At 32.8% G+C, this 27,374-nt stretch overlaps 1 protein-coding gene across 4 annotated transcripts in view; it reads right to left on the bottom strand.

Annotated features, from left to right (window-relative positions):
- LOC124368654 (zinc finger protein PLAG1-like) overlaps positions 1-26,693 on the bottom strand; it is a 40,918-nt gene extending 14,225 nt beyond the window's left edge. Inside the window, exons 1-3 of one of the 4 annotated variants that reach the window (XM_046825906.1) lie at positions 26,468-26,693; positions 14,524-14,581; positions 7,894-7,988 (exon numbers count right to left, since the gene is read on the bottom strand). In XM_046825906.1, coding sequence (XP_046681862.1) covers positions 7,894-7,915 — 22 coding nt within the window. In that variant the 5' untranslated portion in view covers positions 7,916-7,988; positions 14,524-14,581; positions 26,468-26,693. The remainder of the gene's footprint in view (positions 1-7,893; positions 7,989-14,523; positions 14,582-26,467) is intronic. The other 3 variants (XM_046825916.1, XM_046825924.1, XM_046825935.1) reach the window with 3 other exon arrangements.
- Positions 26,694-27,374: the final 681 nt, after the last annotated feature.

Raw genomic sequence — 27,374 nt, 5'->3', positions numbered from 1 at the left:
AAAGGGAGATCCCAAATTGTGGAGATTCAGCATACTACATCTGGCGTCACTAGCATGTTCAGATCTTGTCCTCAACCAATTACTAGAGGAGTCCCACAGGGATCTGTGTTGGGACCCATTTTGTTTATTCTGCTGACTAACGACTTCCCAGCTCTAATTCAAAATGAAAGTACGAGCTGCATAATGTACGCAGATGATACCACTCTTCTTCTAAGAAATGACACAGCTGAACAATTGTATAGTAACTCTATCACATCATTAGAAAGCGCCATAATCTACAGTAAATTAAATGACTTAGCAATAAACCCTGACAAAACTACACAGGTACACTTTAGCAGGAAGAAAGAGGTACCAGCAAGCATTCCCAATATATCAGTGGCTAACCAGATCAAGTTTTTGGGAGTAACTCTCGAAAGCAGACTCACATGGGCAGATCATGTAAACAACATATGCAATAAAATTAGTACAGGCATCTACGTTGTTAAACGTATTAAATGAGTAGGCTCTCTGGAAGCGGCAAAAATAGCCTACTATGCGCTAATAGAGTCTCACATTAGGTACGGCCTTATAGTCTGGGGAACCTCCCAAGGAAACCTCAAGAGAGTTCTGGTACTCCAAAAGAAGGCAGTCAGGACCCTTGCAAACCTTGAGCCACTACAAACTTGCCGACAGGCCTACCAGACCCTAGGCATACTTACAGTACCTGCACTTTACATTTATGAAGCCATCTTGCACGTAGATAAACTACATCTGCAGACTCACATGGACCTCCATAATTACCCCACACGCCATGCCTCAAGGCTCACCCTACCTCAACACAGAACAGCTTTATACGAGAAGAAACCTTCATACATTGGCCGGAAATTTAAAAACCTTCTACCAGACTACCTCCGCAGCCTGACAGGAAACAGACTAAAGAACCTATTTCGAGAGTTTTTGCTGAAGAGACCTGTATACACCATTGAAGAGTTCCTGGAATCTGCTAACACTGGAACCACGTGATTTTAAAAATTGAATCATAAACCTCCTAAACTCACAATGATGACACTACTAAACTGTAATTATCTAACTTTGCATTATGTATTATATTTTGACAAATTACTGTACTTAATGTTCACGTAATAAAGACATTTGATTTGATTTGAATACATTTAAAGTTACATTGCAAGTATAGTAAGTCACCCAGTACTTGATACTACCCTAGTACATGACAGTTCAGTATGTTTTAGTCAGGTGTAAGGTTCTTTTTTTGTAAAATAACCTAATTTGACAACCATAATTTATGCCATCTTCTTCTTCTTCTTCACATCATCCTTATTCATTCTTTATTGAAGTTCTTTAGGTTTTAAAGGGAACAGTTACAAAGTTTACTTGTCCAGTTTTCTTTCAAGATTTAATAACAAAAAATAATAGGTAAGTGATTTGTTATACTATTTAGAAATGTTTATTGTAATTGATGTTATAGTAATACATTGGTAGAATATCAAATTTACGACAATTTTATGTAAAAAACTCAAACTTAACCTTAATAACAAGAAAGTAGTTTCAATGTAACCTACTGGAACATGACAATGTGCTTCTGTCACGTACATGACACTTATTGTCAGCTATTGGGATTCGCATAAACCATTACTTGACACTGATACTACATTTCAATTGAAAACTACATACAGCTTTCTTCATTTTGAGTCTAATTTTATTATTGGTAAAAGTGAAGAAAATAAGCCTGACTGTTTACAACACTGGATTGGGTTTTATTTAGTTGGGCTACACAAATCGTAAATACTTTACTCCTTTTAGATAAAAGAACTAGCCTATTTGAGATATAAAACATTTGTTGTATCAAGCAACCAAGTACCCTATAGACTATTCCAGTTTTGTTAATTACTACTATAACTTTTTTTACCTAGCTTGGAGAGCTGAATTGGCATACCCGCATGATATAAAAAAGCACATGAGGTATGAAGAAAGGAGAAAATGCTTTTTCTGTAAGCAAAAAATATGGCATCCCAAGAACAACACTTATTTATAAGTCCAAAGGTAAATTGCCTGTGGAATGTATGAAAGGGCCTGCTCCTAAATTGGGTGTGGATGGTGAAGAGATTTTTTTTAAACTGGGTGCTAGGGCTTGCTGCAAAGGGGTTTCCAGTAACAAAAAGAGACCTTCTTACATCCTAAACAGATTTCAAAGAACCTAAAATTGTCATTTATTCCAAACGGATATCCGGGAAATAAGTGGTTAACATTGTTTCTACGTCATCCTGAGATTTCTCAACTGGTTCTAAGAAGTACAAGGGCTATAGAGGAAGTAATAACTTAAATAATATTTTCTTTGATTCATCAAGAGTTTTCAATATGGATGAACCTGATTTTTTGTACCCTGATTTGTAAGAGGGAAAAAGTGCTTGGTATGAGGGGATGTCTATGAAATGTCTATGAAATGAACTCTGGAAGTGACAAAGAAAATTTAACTGTTCTAAGCAATGCAAGTGCTTCAGGAGAAGTACCTCCTCTTTTGATTGTATTTCCAGGACAGCGCCTTCCGCAAGCTCTAAAGCTAAATGTTCCAGATGAATAGGAAGTGGAAAGATCCGAGTATGGCTGGATAAATGGAGAAGTATTTTTTTAATACTTTGTTAATTTTTTCAAGTGGCTCAAAGACAACAACATTACTTTCCAAATCATTGTTTTCTTAGATGGACATAGATTTCATTTTACCCACCATTTAAGTTTTTCCTGCTCACAAAATTAGATTGTATTAGTATCATTAGCACCAAACTGCACACATGTAATTCAGCCACTAGATGTGGCAGTTTTCAGGCCTGTAGGTCGGGCCAAGGTTACACATGAATAATGGTGCATGTCAAAAAGTGGTGAATGCCTCTAAAACATTTTATTTTGCACCTTTGTTTAAAGGAAGTGTTAGATGCCTCAATGAAGAAAGAAACCATTAAAAATGGATTTTTAAAAATGTGGACTTTGGATCCAGATGCTATTGATTATATCAGAGTTGACATACTAAATAACACTTATGTTCCTAAACTCACAGAATAAGTTAACAATAATTAACCTGAAATCTGTCAAACTACTTCCAAAACAGCACACATTGAAGGACAACGTTGTCTGATTTTTAGAAAAACATCATTAATGAGAAGTTGCTAAATAAATGTAATCAAACTTATAATTTGTTTACTCCTATTTGGAAGGGCAGTGAATCAGCTTGTGACCTTTATGTAGTATGGAAGAAGACAAAAGATTCTTTGGCCAGTTCTTCAGCTTTAGTTAGTAGTGAATATAAAAGTGAATTAATGGAAATGGGATGATGTGCAACCTATCACTACCCAGGACCAACAGCTTTTTCAAAAATCTACATCATTCCAACATAAACAATCCTTTTTTGGATTTCCAGATTCTTCAGACTTTGTTAAACCTTTAATTCTTGAAATTACGTAGAAATGAGGACTGAAACTTCACAAGAAAAATTAGCTACAGTGCTTTCACCAGGAACTAATGGTAAAAATGTACCTTCACCATTCAAAAGGAATTTATTCTGACCAGGAACCCCAAAAAAGTGTAAAAAGAAATAGTTGAGAAAACAAACTATGAAACTACCTGCAGTTGTATCAAGTGGCTCGTGATGATGACCAGTACTATGTTTAAATAGTCCTGAGTGATATTAGCGAAGATGAATCCTTTGAGTAGCTGTACCAAACCTACAAGTTTAATCAGTAATTGTTGATGCTTAGAGTTAATCCTATGAACTCGAAGGCAGTATTTAAAATTTGTCATTATGTCCAGCTATACTGGCCAAGATATAATACACCCTTAGCTCGTTAGGCCAGTACCACTGGCCAGTAATTTTCTAATATTCTCTTTATTTTATAATGAATGGTGAGTGCTGAAACCTATCAAGCAGCTTTATTTTAAAGTAATTGTTAAGTAAAACAGTAAATTTTAAATTAGCCTATAGTTCTTCTCTAAATATTGACTGAGCAAATAAGACGAAAGACGAGTAGTGGGCCTATACTGTGATAGAAACCTAGAAAACTTTACTAGAAGACATGTGCTAACTACTCTAGACTACAAATAGTTATGCATTTTTAAACGTTGTATTCCGTAAAAAATTTAAAGACTGAGAAAAATGTAAAATAATTGATCATGTCTGAGTATAACATAATTGCAAAGGCCTACTGTATAAGATTTGATTTACATATCTGTGTTAATAATATACGTATAAGAGTTAAATTTCCCAAATGTATGTTAAACTTTGTATTAGAAAGATTCATGAAAAATAAATTTAAATTATTTTTCATTTCTTCTTTTAACATTTTAAATTACTATGCAAATAACACAAAGAAATTGAAAAATAATTCTGATCTGAGGAGGCAAACAACAACTATCGCAGCTGAACTGTCAATGAAAATAGAGTGGCCATACGAGTTGCCAGGACAAACTACGGCAAAACTAAGGCGAGCTGTCTGCAACCTTGGTATGGTCAGTGCTGCTGGCCTTTCGAGCACAAAAGGTTAAGTTTTTGATATTGTCAACTACTCGTTATCATTGCTGTCAACTACTGGGTTTTCATGTAATGTACTGGGTTTAATGTAACATAATGAAATAAATTTATTGTTGTAAATTTTTAGTAGAAACATTATAAATATAAATATATATTTATAAACAGTAAAAGCCAAGAGATATTTTTATCCCAATTTGAACCCATTATCTTAACCCTTAAAGCGCTAATCTAAATTACTGTCAAACGCTAAGACATAAAAAAATATTTTTTTTTAAATTTCCCAATGCTAATTTTTGTTTCATATACCTTGGTATTACCTTAATAAGAAAAAATAATAAACATGTAATATTACATATTTTTGAAAATTTTATACGCACGAATATATTTGAAATTTTGAATAAACTGCATTGCAGGATAATGTACATAGCAACACTATATGACAGATTACATTACATTTATACAGGTTATTTATAATGAGTAAAATGTAACTGAAGTTCCTGTATAATTAGTACATAAAATAAATAAGTTCAGTATAAGATTTTGAAATGTAATAATGTGAAATTCAACACAAACTTATTTATAGATAGCCTACAAGGGAAATGAAACAAATATTGTACTTATAAACCTTATTTATTTAGAATAAATAAACTGGACTTGTATGGTGAAACTGGTATAAAATACAAAACAAATAATTGAAAAAATATTACACATAATAAACCAAAAATGCGCTCATTTGTCAAAACTTGGATCATCTGGATTAGCCATTATAACAAAAAATTATACTAAATGTTAGTAAAAACAATTTTATAAGAATTGTATAAGATAATTGTATAAGAATTACAACGGACTGATTCAAAACACTTTGTTTAACAATATAACCAACATACGACCAACACACACGTAGTTAAACAGCTGAATGAAACGAACGCGTCTGTAGGCGTATGCCGCGTCACAGGACATACAAAAAATGGCGGCGATTGCTTTCAACCCGAGTAGATACCGTTACAAAGTCCACCAACGGTGACAAAGCGTTTTGTCTAGTCCCGACAGTCGAAAGGAACATCGATCTGCTCTCTTACGGAAGTTTTAACAACTAATTCTTCGCCATTTCATAAGTAAAGCTTTTGCGTTTGTAGACGTAATCCGCGTTTAAAGCATCGGCAGTTCCGCGTCTTTAGGCGCTAGCCGCGTTGGAAGGGTTAAAACATAATGAAGATATTGGCTTTTGATTAATATTCATGTCTTAAACTATCAAGTTCTGGGTGACTTACGCTTCATGATATGAGATGATTCTCCTGTATATCCACCCAACCTTAAAAATTGGCTTAACCCTTTAACCACAGCGTTCCTGGATCCGCAGCGATACCTGACCACAGGGCTTAGTTACATACTTAGGGTAAACGCGCACTAGCACGGCCAAGACCAAGATCACGACCAAGACCAAGACCAGTACTGGTCTGCAATAGCACGACCACAACCTCGACCAAGACCAAGACAGTTTTGTAATGTACTAAAAACAACTGTCAGTCTGAAAATGGATGTCGAGGAAATAGCAGTGGCCATGTATGTGTACCGTAAATATGTAAAAGGTAAAAGAAAACTCTGGATACACCCCTTGAGAGCAGAGAGGCCTTTAAAAGGGTACTTTGTTAGTTTTTATGCTAATTTACGTGAGCATGAAGAAGAGTTTTTTAACTACACACGGATGAGTGTTAAAAGTTTTGACGAACTGTTAGTGAAAATTGCGCCTCACCTCACATAAGTAGAACTGATACTGCCATGCGCTTGTGTATTGGAAATGAAGAAAAACTACTAGTAACGTTAAGGTAAGTTTAATAATTGAATAATATTCTAAGTAAAATAGTAAATGGATATAAACTTAATACAAATGACAAATTAATTGTAAAAACTGAGTTTTAAAATTTATACACCAGTCTATCTTAGATCTAGCAACTGTTATTAATGTCATCAAAACATTGAACCAATGGGGACACTTGGTCGTCTTCGTGTACACTACTTCCAGTCATTGAATGTGGGGTTGAAGTATTTCTTTGTAGACTGGTGAGAAGTTCGTAGTTGTTGCCAACAATATTCATAGGAGGAGCTATTGAAGATCCTTGCTGGTAGATTCTCTGGTCATATCCACCAAATAAGCTGTGTTTTTGCCCAAAAAATTGAAGGCTTTTGAAGATCCCTCATGATAGTGGTTCTAGTCCATCCAGTTTTGAAATATGTAATTAAAAGTAAGAAAAATACTTTTTACTAACATAACTCATTCTTTTGTACCACTGTTTTACAGACATCGCCACAGAATAGCAATGCTATTTCTTCCCATTTCTCCTTCTTCATTATTCTATTGGCATAATCATTTGATGAAAAATCCCAAATTATATTGCCATTTTACAATACTGTGTACTAAACTTGTTCACAAATCATAAACAACTCAATCGCACACACCAACCTCTCTAAACTACTCCTGGTCGCAGGCTGGCCGTAGGCAGTGCGCGTTGTTCTATAACAGCTGATGGAAGCCTGGCCGCAACGTCAAGCTGGTCTCGCGCTTGGTCTGTGCGACCAGAGCGTACAGCTGTGGTCTTGCGTCTGTCTTGCGTTTGTCGTGTCTTGGTCTGACTAGTGCGCGTTGCTCCACATCATTTCAGGTTGTCCTGGCTGCATATTCTTGGTCGTGGTCTTGGTCGTGCTAGTGCGCGTTTACCCTAAGACCTCCCAGTGTCAAGTATTTTTTCCCATTTTTAGGAATTTTTGACATAACATGTTATTTAAAGTTTAATGTTAATTCTCAAGTAATATTCATTTGTCAAATAAATTCAAAATATTACCACTATTACACAACTATCTATGAATAAACATCAGAAAACACCTCGTAAAATATCAACGTAACCATTTCCGAACTCGTGTATGATACAAAGCACGTCCAAGTAGTTTGAATAATGTTCACAAGATTGTACCACCAACTGGACAGCTATCTTCTAGACATTTCTAACATAATAGAACACCAAGTGACACAATATAAAAGCTAATACAAATGGCGGTTGTTCAAAAAATACAGTTGCATGATATATCTCGGGCATGAAGGGTTAAGAAAGTAAAAGTATTGTTTTATTTTTATACATTTTATGAAAATGAGACAGATCTAATACAGTGAAGATAAGAAACCAGAACACAGAAGATATATATCTCATAGGTCAAAAAGAAACCCTGGAAAATCGTACATCACCGTCTAATTGTCTTTTACAATGTACTGAGTCATATATATGTCATATAAGTTTACAAGCAATTAACTGTAAATAAAGACACAAACAAAAACAGTCTGAGGTGAAAAAATGGAATTACTCAACTATACACAAGACACAAACCTGATGGAGGTTTAGTTCCCATGTCGAAGGCATATTCCTGGCTCAACAGTCACAGAGTAGCCACCTGACAATGTGAGTGATCCTCCCCAGTTCTGCTGCAACATACAGATACATTTCAGTAACTTGTCTCACTAGAGCCGTTGTTCCATTATCCAATCTGGCCACAGATTATACCAGTATGAGTATTATTTATGTATATCGCTTCTAGTGAAGATAATAAATAAACTGAGAACAAGTTACATAATTTTTTTTAATTAAGAGACATAACAATAGTCTCACAAAACTAAATAAAAAAATAAAAATATATTAAAAAATCTAAATATATATATATATATATACAGTAGAGTCCCGTTAATCCGACCTAATTGGGACCGAGCCCTATTCGGATTAGCCAGAATTACAGAAAAATACGGTTTTAAACTTGAGAATGAGTCTATTTTGTTATAGAATTATCAACATTGTTTATTAAAACATGTTTTCTGACTGTTGCATTGTATTTCTTGACAAATAAACGTGTTTGCGAATACTAAGCACATTTACCGTATTTAGTGTGAGAGTTCTATTGTTAAGAAGCAATGTGAGTCATCCAATAAACTCTCTTCAATGCGACAGAAGACAATAACTGAACTTATGTCTTTTAACAATTAATATTGTACTCAATAATAATATCAGTACTGTACGTCCAATTTTTGTTTGATTTCACTTCTTAATACAGTAATTTAACTCATTCTTAACCTATAAGTTTCAATTTGGTACTGTATTTAACTTCATTATTTATGTATTGTACCGTACACAATTTGTCTTAATAAAATACTGTATGTCTATTTAATTAAAGTTTTCTTTGTTTATGTATGAAACGAAGCACTCATTTTCATTTTTTATGTAATTAGTTCCTATAACTGTTCATTATCGTTATAAATAATTCCTCCTGGACCTGTTCGGATTAACCGACGTTCGGATTACATGTGTTCGGATTAGCGGGACTCCACTGTATACAGGGTGAGTGGCTCTTGGTGTGACAAAATTTTTTGGGTTATAATACAATGTAAATATGATACAATGGCGGTTATAAAAAAGTCTAACTCCAAAAATTAGATCTGAAATGAATTATTTTAAGTTTTTCTAAAAAACCCGTGTTTTTGTACATAAATATGATATTTCTCAGCAACGTATAAACATATTTGAGCAAACTACATAATTTTTAGATTCTCCGTTAAATTTTAAATTTGAAAAATTTATTGGTTAAAACGGTAAGAAAAGAAAATTAAGCTCCAGGTCGATTCAAATGGCAAAGTTGCTAAGTTTCAAAAAAACTGAAACATCATTGAACCCCATCTTTTTACCACACCCTGTACACAAGAATGTGTCAAGTGATATTAAAAACTTGCCATTTAATAGGCTTTAAAATGGTATGCCATATGACCGTAGTTAAGTATTCGGTTACATACTTTTATCGGTTTGAATATTAAAAAACACGCAAGCTACAAAAAGATTTAAACAATTTAATAAAAACTGTACTTAATTTTTATGTTTTATAAAACTGCCTCATAAAACAAGGTATGCCATACCAACTATTTAGGTGTTTTGCCATTTTAAAAAATCAGTATAGGTTAAAGGTTAACACTGAGTAGTCATAGGACGGTATAATAAACGTAATTTTTGAGCATTGGTAAAGATATTATAAATGGAACTTTAATCAATTATCAATAATGTAAATGAAAATTAGAATACATCATGAACACAAAACATTAAAAGTAAAATCATTGCAGTTCATTCTCAAAATGGCGACCTTCTTTTCTCACACAAGCTCTTGCTCGCTTTCTCATTGCTCCTTCGGTCATTTTAAAAGAAAGTTTTTCCCAAAGCCTTTGAGCAGCCAGACCAATTCTGCCTCGTAATTCTTCTTCTGAGTTTACTGGGGTGGAATAAACTTCCTGCTTAAAAAACCCCACACAAAAAAGTCCATAGGTGTAAGGTCGGGAGATCGGGCAGGCCATGCGACAGTTCCCCCACGTCGAATCCACTCGGGATAGTTTTAAGTCAGCCATTGACGTACTGTTGCATTAAAATGTGGAGGGGCTCCATCCTGCTGGAATATAAGCTCGTCTCTTTCAACATTGTTCAAACCATCTAGAAGGTTAGGTAGGTCGTATTGCAAAAAATCTAAGTAGTTTGTTCCATTTACAGTTCCATCAAATATGTGAGGGCCAATCAATTGGTCGCCAAAGACTCGACACCAAACATTAATACTAAAACGCGTTTGAAAGGGTTGTTCCCTTGTCCGGTGTGGGTGATTTGTACTCTAGGAGCATAATCAATTGCTTTTAGACCTCGAACAGGCGTACAATGGTATGGATGGAACTTATTCTTATGCAAAATGTCCAAAACCTTCCATTGTGATACACCTACGTCTCTAGCAAGTTGTCTACTACTATCATTCCGAACTGAATTTAGAACTACTTCATCTAATCCTACATCATGAACAATGTGTCCTACTTCGTTAGGTCTTTTGTGAACTGTACCTCCCTCCACAAGACGTTGATGGAGTCTTGAGAACACAGAATGACTGGGAAGTCGGCGATCAGGGTAGCGAGCTTGATACTCTCTTTGGGAGCACGCGCATTTCCATCACAAAACCCGTAAATAAAGTGCATATCAGCGTATTCTCGAGTATTGAACTCCATGGCAGCCTACACTTGACTAAATTGAACAGAAAAATAGTTTATTGGAGGTAGAAGTAATTCATGTGGACACTGGTCTTATAAAACAAGATAAGGAATGAATGTACAATAATACTGGTGAAAGTGATAGGATAAGAAATTAAAACATTGATAAAGGATGTGACCATTAATTCGTAACTAGCATCCACAAATTATTTTAGACTGCTTTACTTTTTGGTAATCTTCAATTCCCTGTTTTATGAGGCAGTTTTATAAAACATAAAAATTAAGTACAGTTGTTATTAAATTGTTTTAATCTCTTTGTAGCTTGCATGTTTTTTAACATTCAAACCGATAAAAGTATGTAACCGAATACTTAACTATGGTCATATGGTATACCATTTTAAAGCCTATTAAATGGCAAAGTTTTTAATATCACTTGACACATTCTTGTGTACAGGGTGTGGTAAAAAGATGGGGTTCAATAATGTTTCAGTTTTTTTGAAACTTAGCAACTTTGCCATTTGAATCGACCTGAAGCTTAATTTTCTTTTCTTACTGTTTTAACCAATAAATTTTTCAAATTTAAAATTTAACAGAAAATCTAAAAATTATGTAGTTTGCTCACATATGTCTATACGTTGCTGAGAAATATCATATTTATGTACAAAAACACGGGTTTTTTAGAAAAACTGAAAATAATTCATTTCAGATCTAATTTTTGGAGTTAGACTTTTTTATAACCGCCATTTTATCATATTTACATTGTATTATAACCCAAAAAATTTTGTCACACCAAGAGCCACTCACCCTGTATATATATATATGTTTATATTTCACTTCAGATATAAGACTTTCAGATATAAAATTTATTCAAAGCTAAGGGTTGAAACTGGAAACCTGTTTCACGCTTAAGTATATTTTAAAGAAAACAATCTCGAGGTTTTGTTTACAATGATAAAATATTTGAAAAGGATTAAAAGAAGCATATGTTTGTAAGGTGTTGCATGCTGACACATTGTTCTGTATGTATGTTACCTAACACACATGGATAAATTATAAAGTATCAAAAGTGAAACAATTGTCTGTACAAGTGTGTACGAATTTAACTAAGTTTTAGAGTAAATGAAGAAAGTAATGTGAATAAAATAGTAATTGAATTTATGGTTCAATGCTAATTTGAACGCAGGACCTAAATAGCAAACAGAATAAAAAATAAAAAATGGATAGAGAATTAACACTTATACTGCTACTTAAATATATATAATTTTTTATAAATATTAAATATATACTTGAATTTTTGTTTACGTTTTATAGTTTTGTATTAATTTTTATTTAAAACTTCCTGAAGACGGAGGTATTAAATCCCACAAAATATAGAAGTGAAAAATGGTTCTTTTGTTTTCTTCTATTCAACAAAGTGATTAGTGTGTATCTATATATACACTAGTGTGTATATACATCTATATATATATATATATATATATATATATATATATATATATATATATAGTGTGTGTGTGTGTGTGTGTGTTTGTGTGTGTGTACACACACACACACACACACACACACACACACACACACACTATCACTATGTGCTGCACTCATATTGTTTTAGATTTCTGCAGTAAATCTAGATACATATAACAACATAAGTACAAATGAAGGACATAATGGCATAGCCTAAGTCTTGAGAAACAACCATAATCTCAAAAACACTAATTGCTGCTGAAAAAGTGGCAGGAAACGACGCTGGATGAGGTGCACAATTTGACACTTGATGAGATGCACAAGTTGACACTTGATAAGATGCACAAGTTGACACTTGATGAGGTGCACAATTTGACACTTGATGAGATGCACAAGTTGACGCTTGATGAGATGCACAATTTGATGCTTGATGAGGTGCACAATTTGATGCTTGATGAGGTGCACAAGTTGACGCTTGATGAGGTGCACAAGTTGACGCTGGGTGAGGTATTGTAAGTTTTATACCATGCAAAAAAGACTGTAATTTTTAGAACATAACCTTTACTTTGTAGTAGCTTTTTTCTTTTTGAATTTTATTAATTAATTAAAAAATAAACAAAATTTAATTATTATTGGAGTATTTTGAAATTAATTAATGTAACTGTTACTTAAATTCGATACATACTTTATAATCAACCATTGCTCTATAAATATGCTCATAAATGCTTGGTGATTGCCTGTACCTTCATATAAAAATCAGTTCATGATCTAGCATTGGAATTTACTAATTGGATGAACTATTTAACAATGATTCCTGAAATGTATTGCAATATTGAAGGCTTATAATTATGTGCCTGTGATAACAGTATTTAAATCCAAAGATTTTAACGTTATATACTTTTCTGAATATATAACGATAAATATCCTGATCCAAAGATAAAGCAATATTGCACAGAATCATTGAACTGCATGAGAATGAGTCATACAATCACGATAATAAATACAAGTCAAGGCAACTTGAGTAGTAAAAGATGAGTAGCCAAGGGCCTTGGAAGGAGAGTGAAATATTGCACCCTATACTAAACAATTGAATAAGCAAGGTCACTTCCACTAGAGTAATGTAGTGTTACTGTGAAATATAATTATCTTTGAAGCAGCCAAATTTATGACAGTAATATTGTAGTATGAGGAGTTGGGACACATTGTGACCAATATACAACAATGGGGCCAATGACAACAGTTCTTTATTTATCTTTACATCTATGTTTAATTAATTAAATTTTACACTAAATTCCATCTATTTTTTTTTATAAAATATTTACTATTCAAAATAAAATATCAAGGAGTGTTAAACTAATCCATTATTTTGTAAAAACTATAATATTTACTTAGTAACCAGAAGTAGTAACAAACAATCTGCTCTGCTAATCAATATTTGATTTTCTTTATATCCTGACGTTGAAAATATATATTATTCTGACGATTTAGCTATTTTTAAGTTTCTCATAAAACTAATGTGTATGACTAAAATTTCAACCAATTGATCATTGTTTGTAATAAACTTAAAAGAAAAATATTAATCTCTTTAAAAAATATACTTATTACATATTAAAACATATATTACATATTAGTACATATAAAATGTATAACATATACTTTACAAGTTTTTGTAAAATTGTAATTTACAAAGTAACAATAAAAACTTAGGAGAATGGCTTATATAAACTCTTATTTATATAAAGTGTGCCCATTTTATCTGTTCCAACCATTGTCATTCCCTATACAACTAAATTTACAGGAAAGTTTAAATGGAGAACTTCACCTACTTTTTAGTGACAGTTAAAAATATAGATTTAGATTTTCAAAATTTGGTGATCCTTTTCCAATATGCAATGAACTTTAAAATTTTGAATGAAAAACCGTATATTTTCTTGCAATTTTAAATATAAAAAAACATTTCAAAACTATTTTACTTTTGGCAATTTTATTCCAAACTTACTTGTATAAAAGCTACAACCTATTAACATTTAAAAAATGACATTTTCTGTTGTTTGAGTAATTTTAAACAAAATAAACAGAGATTTGTTAAATTAACTATTCTTATTCTGCCCAGGATAATTGATAAAATCTAAATAATAAATTGCTGAAATGATAATAAAAATGTAATAATACACAAATAATGACCACCACAGCTGACAACCAAATAAGGTTGTATTATGAGCATTTGTAGATAAAGCATTAAAACTTTACACATCAATAACATACATGAATTAGAAAAATATCGTAAATGGCCAAGTAGTCTTTCATTAAAATTAATTAGAAGAATTCAGTGTAGCAAATCTGACCTGAAACACGAAGTGAGCTTGTTAAAAATAGCTTTGTTGTCATTCTTTTAATTAGTTACACTAGTAAAACCCTAATAATCAATACTTAATAAATGGAATAATCAACATTTATATATAAAATTACGATACATTTATTTTTGTATATTTAAAAATACCTGTAATTTTGTTGTTTTCTTTGGAAAATTACAGATGATGCCTCTCAATTGATAAAACCTAAATAAAAAAAACTGTCATATAGTGTATACAATGAAAGGTTAGTGCATGGCTAAAAATTATAACACAATTGGAGTTTAGTTGTATACCACATGAATGGAAAACTCTTCCAACCATTGTCATTTCCTATACAACTAAATTTACAGGAAAGTTTAAATGGAGAACTTCACCTACTTTTTAGTGAGTTAAAAATATAGATTTAGATTTTCAAAATTTGGTGATCCTTTTCCAACATGCAATGAACTTTAAAATTTTAAATGAAAAACCGTATATTTTCTTGCAATTTTAAATATAAAAAAATTTCAAAAGTAGACAAGATTAACAAAGTAGACTTTAAAAAGTAATAAATAAACTCAAATTTAAGTGTAGAAATCACTGTACTTATAAATAAAAATGATGTCCAAAAATTTCAGCGCAAACTTTTGTCTGTCTACCACCTTATTTTATTATAACAGATAACTATATTCTTGAAACAACACAACTTTATTTCCTCCTAACAATTTCAGAGAGAATGGACTACACAAATGGCAATTCTTCACCTTGTTTCATATGTGGTAGAGGCTCAATAGACGGATTTTGGAGGTTGCTTGGTGCTTCTGAAGTCTTTTAATTGTGTAAATCACATTTTACTGAAAAATAGGAATGTTACGATTTTAAGGAGTTTTCAATTTATTTTTGAAACTTACTGAAATCGAGATACTACAAAGCCAAAACAGATGATAGTAGAGGCAAAGTATTTTACTCTGGTTGGAGGGAGATTCACGCTTGTGTTCCACAAGGTTCCATTTTGAGTTCTATTATTTTTACTATCCACTATCTTGCACTAAGGTCGTATAGAATACAGCTGCCATTACTGTTTCTGAAAACTGAAGAAAAACCATTATAGAGCTTGCTGCATCTCTAGAAATTTTAATTGGCAGCACATTTTCAATTATTTATGATTTTGGTAAGTAATGCGGGTCAAGCAGAAACTTTTACTGAATTATGACAATGCAAGGCAGAACTATAATGGCTTTTTTGAATGCTCATGTAATTGAAATTGTATCCCACCCACCATACAGTCCAGATTAAGCTCCTTATGTTTTCTGACTGTCCCCTGAACTCAAGATTCCATTCAGAGATTATAAATTCACATAGTAATTGAAATAGTGAGGTACATTACAAGTGGTTGGAGAAAGACGGCTCTGTATTCATATTCAAAAAGCGTCAGATATAATGGCGAAAATGTAATAGAACCAAGGGTTGTCACTTTGAAAAAGAACTTTTACATTTAGAAAATTAAATAAATATTTTAGAAGTGACTACTTCTTTTGGCGGACTATAGATGTAAATTTTCAAAGTATACTTTCAAAGTAGAATGACAGCTAAACTGAAACATAAACAAACCTTTATATAAAAATTTAATTTGAACTAACTTAAGTTGATGTTAATGAAAAATCTGTTAGGATAGATTAAAAGGGAAATATAAACCATAGTAACATACATAATATATAATAACAAAACGCTTCTCTAATCTAGATGTGTTTTACAATAATTTGTTTTCTAACTGTTTCATCAGTTTAGGTTACCCTTATTATTATTGACATAAATGCGAACGAAATATTCTATTATTGAAAAATCGCATCGTCTGGATTTATCCCTGCTTCTGCTGAGTTTCCTTGGTTATAGAACATTCAGGTTAGGTTACTTAAGCTCCAATTTAAATGCTGTTAAAATTTACAAAATGAATTCATATTCTGCTACTAGTAGCTATTTTGGCTTTAACACACTAAAAAAAATTCCAACACCAAACAATCGTTGCAAAAAGACAAAATATATATGGTAAAAAATACTGGTATGAATTAATCTACGAACTACTAACTTATTTATTAATGAATCGAATGTAAAATTGGTTTACTTAATGCATCATTTAATAGCAGTATTTAAAACAGATTCGGATTCTAAATTAAATATCAGCACTGTTAATATTAATTCATTCCTATTCCAGTTCACTACTACTTTCGTTCTGATTAAAAAAAGATTAAAAATAAATTGATTACATCTTTTCTAGCTAACAAAGCTGTAGTGTAATTTAATCTTGGAAAAAATTAGTCTTTCAGTTGATTATAATTATAACCTTTACACAATTACATCAGGCGTTACCTTACATCTACTTAAAAAAATAAATCACTTAAAAACAGATTTTAACATGTTTGCTGTGGGCAGTAACTCTAGTTACCACTGCTATGCTGTGCTAGGAGCAGGCGGTAACTATGGTTACCACAGAGCCTTTGTTGTGAAATACTGTAAGGTCAGTGTGCGGCCAGCACTCGAGCTATTACAACGTTGTATTTCTCATTCCTCTGGAGGTACTTTTCCCACGTTTTTATGCAATTTGTTTTCACATTTAGACTCTTTCATTATTTTTAATGATTTTTTAGTATTAAGTGATTGTGCAACACCCCAGATCTTTCCCCGGGACCAAGTCGTGTACAACAACCAAGTTCTAGGCGTACAACAGAGCCAATATTGAGTTCAGATGATGAGGATGACAACATGGATGATATGGGGTAACAGACAAACACGGAAGTTGAGGATCCTGATTCTGAGACCAACCCACCCCATTGAGCGCTCACAACTGGATTGGAATGAAAGATATTCCCTTTAATAGACAGGAAGGATTTTTAGTTCCTTTGCCAGTGATGACAAATCTCCAATTAGTTTTTCACACTGCTTCTGGATATAGTTTGTTTAGAGGGAATTGTTAAGGCATCCAACAAGTACGCACTTGATTTTAAAGTTCTTTATGTATTGTGGCGTACTTGATGATTTTGGTGGCAAGGCAGCTAACGTTGTACTAAACCTAATGCAAGGAAAACTAAATTACGGACACGGCCTTTACATGGACAATTATTATAATAGTTTTTCTCTGCCTCCACTCTTTTGAGAAGAAATACATACAGCACAGGTACGCTCAGATTTGATAAAAAGTACATTTCAATGTATGTTAAGTCAGCTAAGTTGAAAAAAAGGAGAAACCATTGCACGCTATGCCAAAAGTGTATTGGTAGCTAAATGGAGAGATAAAATAGTAGTGTCTTACATATCCACAGAACACACTAATGAAATAGTCACTTCAATCAACCGCAACCAACTTGAAAGGGAAAAGCCTCTGCCAATCATGAAATATAATCACTTTATGAAGGGACTTGACCAAAGTGACCAGATGATGGCCTGTTATCCGTGCGAGAGAAAAACCATACGCTGGTACAAGAATATTTTTATTTATGTGTTGCAGATGCTCATGATGAACGCCCACTACCTCTTCAACGAAATGCGAATTACTTGTAATGAACGAAAAATGCCTTTGCAACTTTCATCTAGCATTTGTTGACCATCTCCTAACCTGACCAGCTCCTCCTGCACCTCCAAGGCCAGTGAAGCGGAAGAGTGTTGACCATGTCCCTTCCATGATTGAAGAGAAACAAAAAAGTGACTAAAAGGTAAAAAACTGAGTTTGTAGTGCAAAGGGAATTGTGAAACGAGAGGTATGGCATTGTTTACAGTGTGATGAACAACCTGGCTTGTGTGTGCCTTATTGTTTTGACCAATACCATGAATAATGACAGACAAAAACGGATTGTGGGGATGATGTATGTTTTTTTTCCAAGTATTGAAAATATAACTTTTCATATGTTTCACCACATATTTGCAAATAATAAACGACTTTTGGGTTGGTTGGTTAGGATGTAGATACACATTTGTATCAATATTTTATTTTAGTAAACGTATTTCTTCTTTTTTTACATTTTTAAAAACATATTTACTATAATATTGTTTTTAGCATTTCAAGAAAACATGTAAATATATTTTGTTATAATTACTCACCATATATTTGTAAATAATAAATGGATTTGAGTGAGTTAGTGGAGATGTAAATAAACTTTTTCACATTTTTATAAACTTTTGCATTAATTTTGGTTTACACATTTATGTATAAATATTGTTTATGTTTGTTTAAAACGAATAAAATACAATTAACTTAGCTACGATGTATTCATTTGGAATATTCCCACTACCATAAAAGGGTGTTGTAGGGGGCATGCGGTACACCTTATCCTTTATGGCTCCCCACAGAAAAAATCCAAAGGAGAAAGGTCAGGTGATCGAGGAGGCCATGCTACCGGCCCACCTCTACCTATCCATCGCTCTTGAAATCTCTCTCTCACCGCATTTCGGGCAGCTTGAGCGTGATGCGGAGAGGCGCCATCTTGCTGATACCACATGGTGTTCAGGGTTTGAATAGGAACAAAATCCAATAGGACAGGGAGAGTTTCTCTGATAAATTCAGCATACTGCGGACCATTGAGGTTTCCATAAAAAAGTGGGGACCAATAATCTTACTGCCTAGAATGCCACACCAAACGTCAAGCGACCATCGCCTCTAATGATCTGCGGTACACATCCAGTGAGGATTAGTTGCCTGTTTACCTCACCAGTACTCACAAATGTCGCCTCATCTGAGAAGAGAATCATTCTTAAAAACATGGGATTATTTTCACCTTCCAGTAGCAACAAATTGCACAATTGCAGCCTATGGAGAAAGTCTGCATCCAATAACTCTTGATGTAAACTCATTTTAAAAGGATGAAATTTGTGCCGTTTTAATATGTTTACAATGGAAGTTCGACTTACTCCTAATCCATTACTTATTTCACGAGTTGAAATATGTCGACAGTCATACACTGATGCTAAAACATCAATTTCAGCTTCTTCTTTTGTAACTCGCTTTGCACATTGACGCTTTCGAGGAGCCAAAGATCCTGTAGATCGGGCTTGTTTTTCAAGACGAGCAAACGCACTACATGATGGATGTGGTCTATCAGGATACCTTGCAGCATCGCGTTTGTTCTTGTGACACTCACCAAATATTAACAACATATCAACCTTTTCATCGAACGCCATAACTTTAAAGAATCAGGTTTTAATTTGATTAGAAATTGACAGCTGGATAGTGACAAAATGCAACAATTAGATTTGTAAACAACGTTGCCAACCCAAATACAATATGAAACTATTCTCCGAGTCATATTTGTCAAAATATTACTTAATAATTAATCCATGTAGCTCCTGAACCATTAGAGATATTGAAAAACTCTCAATTGCAAAAATGATTTATTTTTTAGAGTAGAATCTAAAAACAACACAAAATACAGGATGTTCCATAAGAGATTTTAAAGTTGGCCACAATATTGGAAAATGGCGGCCATCTTCAAAAAATTTGAAAGGGTATTCCTGAGTGAAACTTAAAATTGAGCAAGTTCAAAATTTAAAGTGTGTTGCTAAGTTGTGTAATTAAAAAGTTAGCTATTGAATCACTTTAATAAACTCACCCGGTATATTACTTTAATACTTATAAGTCAGTGATCATTGTAATATAATATGAAATGTAAAAAATATTACAAAAATGTGTATAAAAATAATAGAGAATGTAACACTTTTTTATGTTAAAGAATTGAATGCCTCATATTATTTTAAAATATAAAAAAATAACCATTTAATAATTAGCAACCATACTTTTCAAGATATATATATCCACAGCCTGTTATAAGTCCCGTGACTGCCTTTCCATTTTTTCCCTTTATATTTATATGTGAAAACACAGGGAGATAGATCAGTACTTGAAAGTATCATTTACTATTCCTATTATTATATGTTTTTTATTCTTGTTTCTTTTTAAACGTTGCAGATATAGCCTCATACAAAACCACCAGACCAATCCCATTTGCTGAATTAAACATAACAACTACTAGAAAATTTATATTTTGAATCTTGTGGTATACATATAAACCTTAATATTTAAACCTGTTATTTACATTTAAACAATCTGCTAGATCCAAGATTTTAATTGTTATGTTATGATATTTTAAAGAATTTTACTGACTACAGAATTCTTTGGAATGAAAGCTATAAAGTTCTTTGATATTAACCTTGATCACTCCTTGATATACTTCTTTTACTCTTGTTTCACAATCAAATTAACCATATTGATCACACACAGTAAATACTAAGACCTATTGTGAGAAAGAATCTTGATTTTTATTTATAAACCTTCAGTCTATCCATTTTCAATACATATTTCAGTTTGCAATTGGAGTGCCTATTTTGTAGTATCCTCTTCACAACTTGTAAGCAGTAATAAAGTGAAAATATACAATCTGGATGCCATTAGAGCATAAACCGCTCAATAAACACAGAACAAAAAATACAGTATATAGACATAACTAACAATAAATCTACCATTCTGAAGCTCCACATCACCATTAACACTGTTGCCTTCCTTCAGAAGACTTGGGATAATGCTGATGTACTACACATTTATAGTAGTTATGAAAAAACATGTGTTGATTATTTCTGAGCAATTTCATATACAAGGGTTGTCTCAACCTTCAATGTGTTATCAAATTAAAATTAATGAGCATAATGAAATAAATTTACTATCAAAATTTACAGACATACATGATCACTTTTCAAGATAATCACTATTTAAATTGAGAAACTATAGGCTGAATGGTCAAAAATGTTCCACTGAAATATATCAAGTAGCCGTTTTGTCAGAGTAACTCTGTGAGGACAGACATTGTCATGATTTGAAATTTTCCAGTAGTGAAAATTCCTCTTTTTTTATTCTGAATTGCTCTTTGCAACCAATGTAGTGTTTCACAGGTTGTCTTCTATAGCTATCGTGGTCTCTAGCTGTAGTCGAGCAATACACCTTTGTAATCCTAAAAACCAGTAGGCATGGCCTTTTTGATGTGGACAGTATTTCTGAATTTTTTAGGTTTGCTTGAGGAGATTGAATGCATCTATTGTTGTGACTATTGCTTAGTTTCTGGGGTGCCACACATAGTCCATGTCTCATCTCCTGTGGCACAATTCTTTAAAAAACGTCTTTCCCATTAACTTCAAACAGTTAAAAAACGGAAATGTTGCTACCATTTGTCAATCTTTGTGGTCATTGGGCAACATCTTTGAAATCCATTGAGCACAAATATTTCTGAAATCTAAGTGTTCCATTATGATAGTGTAGAGGGCTGATCTTGAAATTTCAGGAAATTGAATAGACAACTCAGTAATGGTAAACTTCTTATTTCCTTTACCTACAGTATTTCATCAATTTGTTCAATGAGGTCTTCTTTTGCAAGAATCTTGTCCTCGGCCTCCTTCATCATGAACACCAACTTCTACATCTTTAAATTTTCTGCATCACTCACACATTACAAACCGTCACTTATAAAGCTTCTACCATATTCACCATATACTCATGACATTCTTTGGTGAATTTCTGCTGTACTTCAGCTTGTAAAAATATAATAATACTTCACTGAAGATTAATTCTAGTAGCCATAATCACATAGAGTTAGATGAACTCGTAATGGCGTCAGGTGCTCAGCTATGCGTGAGGTGTTAGTAGAAGAGATGCTCTATCGACTAATGTGCATTATTGCATTATATCAGTTGACAGACTATTTTACAGCATGATCAGAGGTAAAGAAAGAAACAGCCCTTATTATTTTGTTTGGTTCTGCCAAATTAAATTTTACTGTAAAATGGGGGTTCTGTTACAACTGGCTGAATGTACAGAACTACAATAATGGGGATAATCGTGGATTACAAATCCAATATTAGTCTACTTCTAAAAACACAAACAGCAATATAATTGTAACATAATGTTGAATTATAATTTTAAGTCATTTTAATTTGTAACTAAGTTGCTATATACTTTTATCCTCCAATAGAACAACTGATAGAACCATTCCCAAAACTCTGACCACCCTCCTGCCATTTCACATCTTGACTACACTGCAGTGTGCCAGCTCTTATCACCTATTTCCCTTCCCCAACACTTCCTCTCAAATAAACTATTCCTTAGCTAATCCTACCACAGAGGCTCTTCACAAAAACTTCCAAAGAGTAAGTGTCTCATGACACTCTCTGGCACACAACTCACAGCCCAAAAAGAATTGTTGATCAATTTCTAAAAAGAAAACAAGATCAAATCCCTGCTTTCAAGTTCAACATGTTTGTAAAACAAAAGCTTTCTCCAAAAACAACAAAGGTACCTCCTGATAGTGGAACCCAAGGCAAAAGCCAAAAACTCTTGACTGAATGTGTGTAAATTCTACCCATAACAATCTTATGGGCATACTAAAGCCTTGAATAAAACTCCCAATGTATGTCTTCGCCAAAAATCTCTGATCATCCAAATAATAAATCCATAATTTAGTTAGCTCTTGTAGATATGAAGAATATATTTTACCCAGAAAGGTTTCTCAACATCATAACTTCGACATTGTTTATTTTGTCTCCATTATTCTGTGAAGTGTCATCAACAGTGTAGTCAAACGTGGTTGTGTATGACTCACTGTATGTCAATATGGCACATTTCCTAGTGTTTAATCAAGGGCATGAGATTCTTAACTTACATAATAGAGTATCAAAATTGATAACACTTTATCATGCATCTCTATAATATTGTAGGCAATTTGTTGATTTCATGCAATGCATTATATGGCCCCAAAATAATTTTACCAAGAAAAAAACCGGAATTATTTTCTAAAAGCTATATATTTATTTTTATTTTATATGTATTAATCTTATCCCCTTCAAAGTACTCTCCATTACACTTTATACATATGTCCAATTGGTGCTTCCACTTGAAATATGTTTTGTAGGCCTACTTATTGTCAGTAATGGCTGAAAGCTCCTTTTTCACTTTTCTCTTAATGTTGTCTATGTTGTTGAATCTGAGTCCTTTCATCTTCCTTTCCATGCGTGGAAATAAGAAAACGTCACATGGAGCTCGGTCACCTGAGGTCTGTGGAGCAGCGGGACCAGGCCATTTTTAGTCAAAAATTGCTTAACAGAGATGGCTATGTGTGCAGTTGGAGCTGTCAATGAAGACCGGAGGCATTCGTGATTAGGCTATCTAAAATTTGGTTTTTTTATTGATAGTTATTGGGAGTATTCTTTTGAAGGCATCATGTTTGATGTCAATAACAAAGTACAAGGTTTACTCATGGCCAAAACTAGATGTTGTGATGCACAGTACAAATGTAGAACGAAGTGATCTTGCTCCAAGTGAGAAAAGTAAGATAAACTTTTAGTGTTCTGCAGCTTCATCAATATTTATCGTTTTCACAGACCTAAATCTTTATAATGGTAATGCCCTGTTCAGGAGGACGAATGCAATGAATTAATAACGTCAAAATGAAGATTAGGTAGGGATGTTGCGATATTATCGATATCAATATATATCGATATTATCGTTTCGATATTTCCTATATTGATATCGATATAAATTATCCGATATTATCGTGATATCGGAAGAAATATACGAATATCGGGGTTTTGATATCATATTGAATAAAAAGTTGTAATTATTTATTATTTTTGCTTTATTAGTTTTACAAAAGCAACACTCAAAGAACTTGCTTTGTTCAGTTGTTAAATGCAACGCCAGCAAAGAAATTAACTTTGCAGATTAAGTAAAACGTAACCAGACGATGCTTGGTTCAGATAAGCATATAAAATATAGTTACTTTTTAAAATGTAATTGTGTTCTTAAAACTCAATTTAGATTCTTATAAATTTATATTGAAATGTAAAATTGTAATTTTTATTCTTACTTTGACAATTGTTTTTTAATAATTGTGCTTCAAATGGTTCTTAGTTAAAAAATGTTAACTTAAATAGAATAATTTAAGGAATTTCTTTTTTATCTTTAAATAATGGTTTATTTTTTTATGTATTTAGTTGTACTTGTATTAAAAACATTATTTTGGAAATGAACTCGTAAGTTGTATCTTTGATTAAACTAGTTACACACACTGATACAATCAAAGGTTGTATACACCAATTTAATCATTCCCCTTCCCTTATTTATTGATATCGGTCGATATTAAGGATATCGATATTTGGATTCGATAATATTGGTATATCGATATTCAAGCTTAATATTGATATCGATAACAAATATCGGAACTAGCCTGATATTGCAACAACCCTAAGATTAGGTACTCATAACAATAATAAGTTAATACCAGGAGTTTTATAGGGTTTTAACCCTTTGAACTCGGTAGCCCATTATGAGTGACCCATATTTATCTATCAGGTAGAATAACAGGTACTTTTACTCTCAGCTTGGCAGGCTATAGTTTGTGGCCCACCTGGATTCTGCGTCATTACTTGGCACTTGCTTAACCAAGTATGTATTCTTCTTCTTAGGAGTGGCCTATTGCCATGCACTTAAGAGTGGCCTATTGCCATGCACTTAAGCCTAAAGTGTCTTTTATGCACACCATAAGTATATTGGCAAGCCAATTTACAATTTCAGAAGTACTACAAACTGCCAAAAACAACTGATCAGGTCCTACTGGGGAAATTCACCACCTAAGTCCAGACTATCAAAGATGACAGTAGAGCTTCCTTGCTATTGCAGAACAAACAAAGAGCAGGTGTTCAGTAGTTTACTCCTGCCCATCACACAATCTAGATCCACCCAGAACATGCTGACTCTACTTTCTTAGATAGCCATGTACGTCGCTTCGACTCGGATTTAAATGACAGTATTTGACCTTCAGCTCTTTAAGAGATTTAAATTAAGTTCTCAAACAATTTGCAAAGTTTATTAGCTTCAAGGTTGAAACCTTATTGATTGGTTATTTATTATTTGCTTTCAAGTAATAATTATCGGTTGACCTATTTTACAAGTACTTTTATTTTGCAGAATAAAAATACAATTAGTCTCAAACATTAATGAAACATGAAGTTTTCCACATTTTGAGTTTGTCTCCACCAACCCCACTAGTATTTTAATACATTGATAGGATACATTATAGCAGCTACTGTGAAACTAACACTTGAATAAAAAATTCTAAAGGATGTTTACTATGGTATGTGCTGCAAATAAAGAAATATTAATTTAGTTACTTATTTGGCCGATAGATTGCACCAATCTCAGCCACAACTGAATAAGATTGAATTTTATAACTTATCAATACAGTGGGTCACGTGTAATGACCTGACAAGCTGAAAGGCCAAACCAGCAAGGGCCATTACGAGTAGCCAGAGCGAGCTGAGGGACAGGACTTGGTGATAAACCTCCTACCTATTAGATAGAACACCTATGACCACCCACAGTAACCCCCTCCCCTGCCACGAGCTGAGAGGACAATCACATAAAGTTCAAAACCAGGGTCTAAGAGTCAATTTCGTCCTAATTAAAATTAGGCAAAAAAGAATTTTTTCAAATTGAAAAGAGTTGAATAAAGTATATGTAACAGCATAAATGGTTTAAATGGGTTTGTTTATTCGTAGTAGTTTGTCTTAAGTGGTATAATCTATGAATTAATATGTTAATTTCTGTCATAGTTCAAAATTAATCTACAAAACATATAATAAAACCTGTTGTTTTAAATAGTTTAGGCTAATAATCAATGTCATAAGTATCAATTATAATGTTTTGTGAAGTAGCCTACCTACCTCAGTACTTCAACTCAGGTTTTTATAGTGCAGCCACCAGAAATGGACATTATTTAAGTAAATGTCTATATCTAATCAATTTGAACAACAGCAGAATAACTGTAATTGACAGCAAATACCTCTTACATGACCTTAGGAATATTTTTGTAATCAGTCTCTTATCATCTTTAATGAATCTAGGTTACAGAACAGCATTTATAAATTATTATGGCTATCAATAAGGTGGATTGTACAGTACAGTTCTAAACTAGGGCAAGCCACTGGAATATTGATCTAACTGAAGGCAAATAATGATTAGATGGTTAGTTGTGCAATTAATAAATTATTCTTAAGAAGTAAATTAAGAAGGAATCAAAAACTTACTCCAAGAACTTCACAATCCACGTGAAATTCCTTAATATTCGGTCTTTACAAAATGTAATATGAACTAGAGTGATCAGAATTTGATATAATTTTAAAATATATAGGGTCTCCTATATCAAAACGAAAATAAACTGAAACCATAATTGAAAATTCAAAACTAATTATTAAAGGGAACCCTTCAAGCTCACTATCCTTGAAATTTTGACAGAGGCCATCTTACTTCCATTGTTTTGTAGAACATATGTTTGGCAAACAGATGTTCATTTGACCACGCAGTCGAGGTCAAGTTATACGTCATCGTGCGAGACAGTGAGTAAATTTCAGTAAAGTTTCGGTTGTAGAAGTGTGCTCTGTGCACTAAAATTAAACACGAAAGTTAAGAGAAGCACAATACCAATTCAATAATTTATTAATACATTACTTATTATTGTTCTATAAGGTTTCACGTTTATATTAATGAGGTAAAGCTATAAAATAATGTTTATATTGCCTGTATGAAAATACTTTCTGATTTTAGTTATCTTTATGAAAATAAGGTAATGAAATTAAGCTAAACTTTTAGAAATGATCGTTTGAATTTTGTAAATGAATTAGTAGAGGCGCAGAATGTAATAGCTTTTTTTGGAAAATTACAATACAACGCTCCTTGCTAGTTTATATTAGAGTGGCTTGTTGCTTGAAATAAATACAAATAAATGGTTAGCATTTTTTTAACCACGGTATACTTTACATTTCATGCATACTCGTAATTTCGTAGAAAAAGAACGTGTGTTTATTTTGCGTGTTCTCTAACTTTGCCTGTAATGTTTACTTTTTATTTGTTGTTTTGTTTTACATAATATTTCTATAATTCATTCTTAACTTCGAGTATGTCTCAAATGAATCAATAGATCTACGACATTTAACA

Source organism: Homalodisca vitripennis, chromosome 1 (genome assembly GCF_021130785.1).
Source record: "Homalodisca vitripennis isolate AUS2020 chromosome 1, UT_GWSS_2.1, whole genome shotgun sequence".
Classification (NCBI taxonomy): Eukaryota; Metazoa; Arthropoda; class Insecta; order Hemiptera; family Cicadellidae; genus Homalodisca; species Homalodisca vitripennis.
The sequence above is the reverse complement of the archived record's forward strand: the minus strand, read 5'-3'. Positions and strand labels throughout refer to the sequence as shown.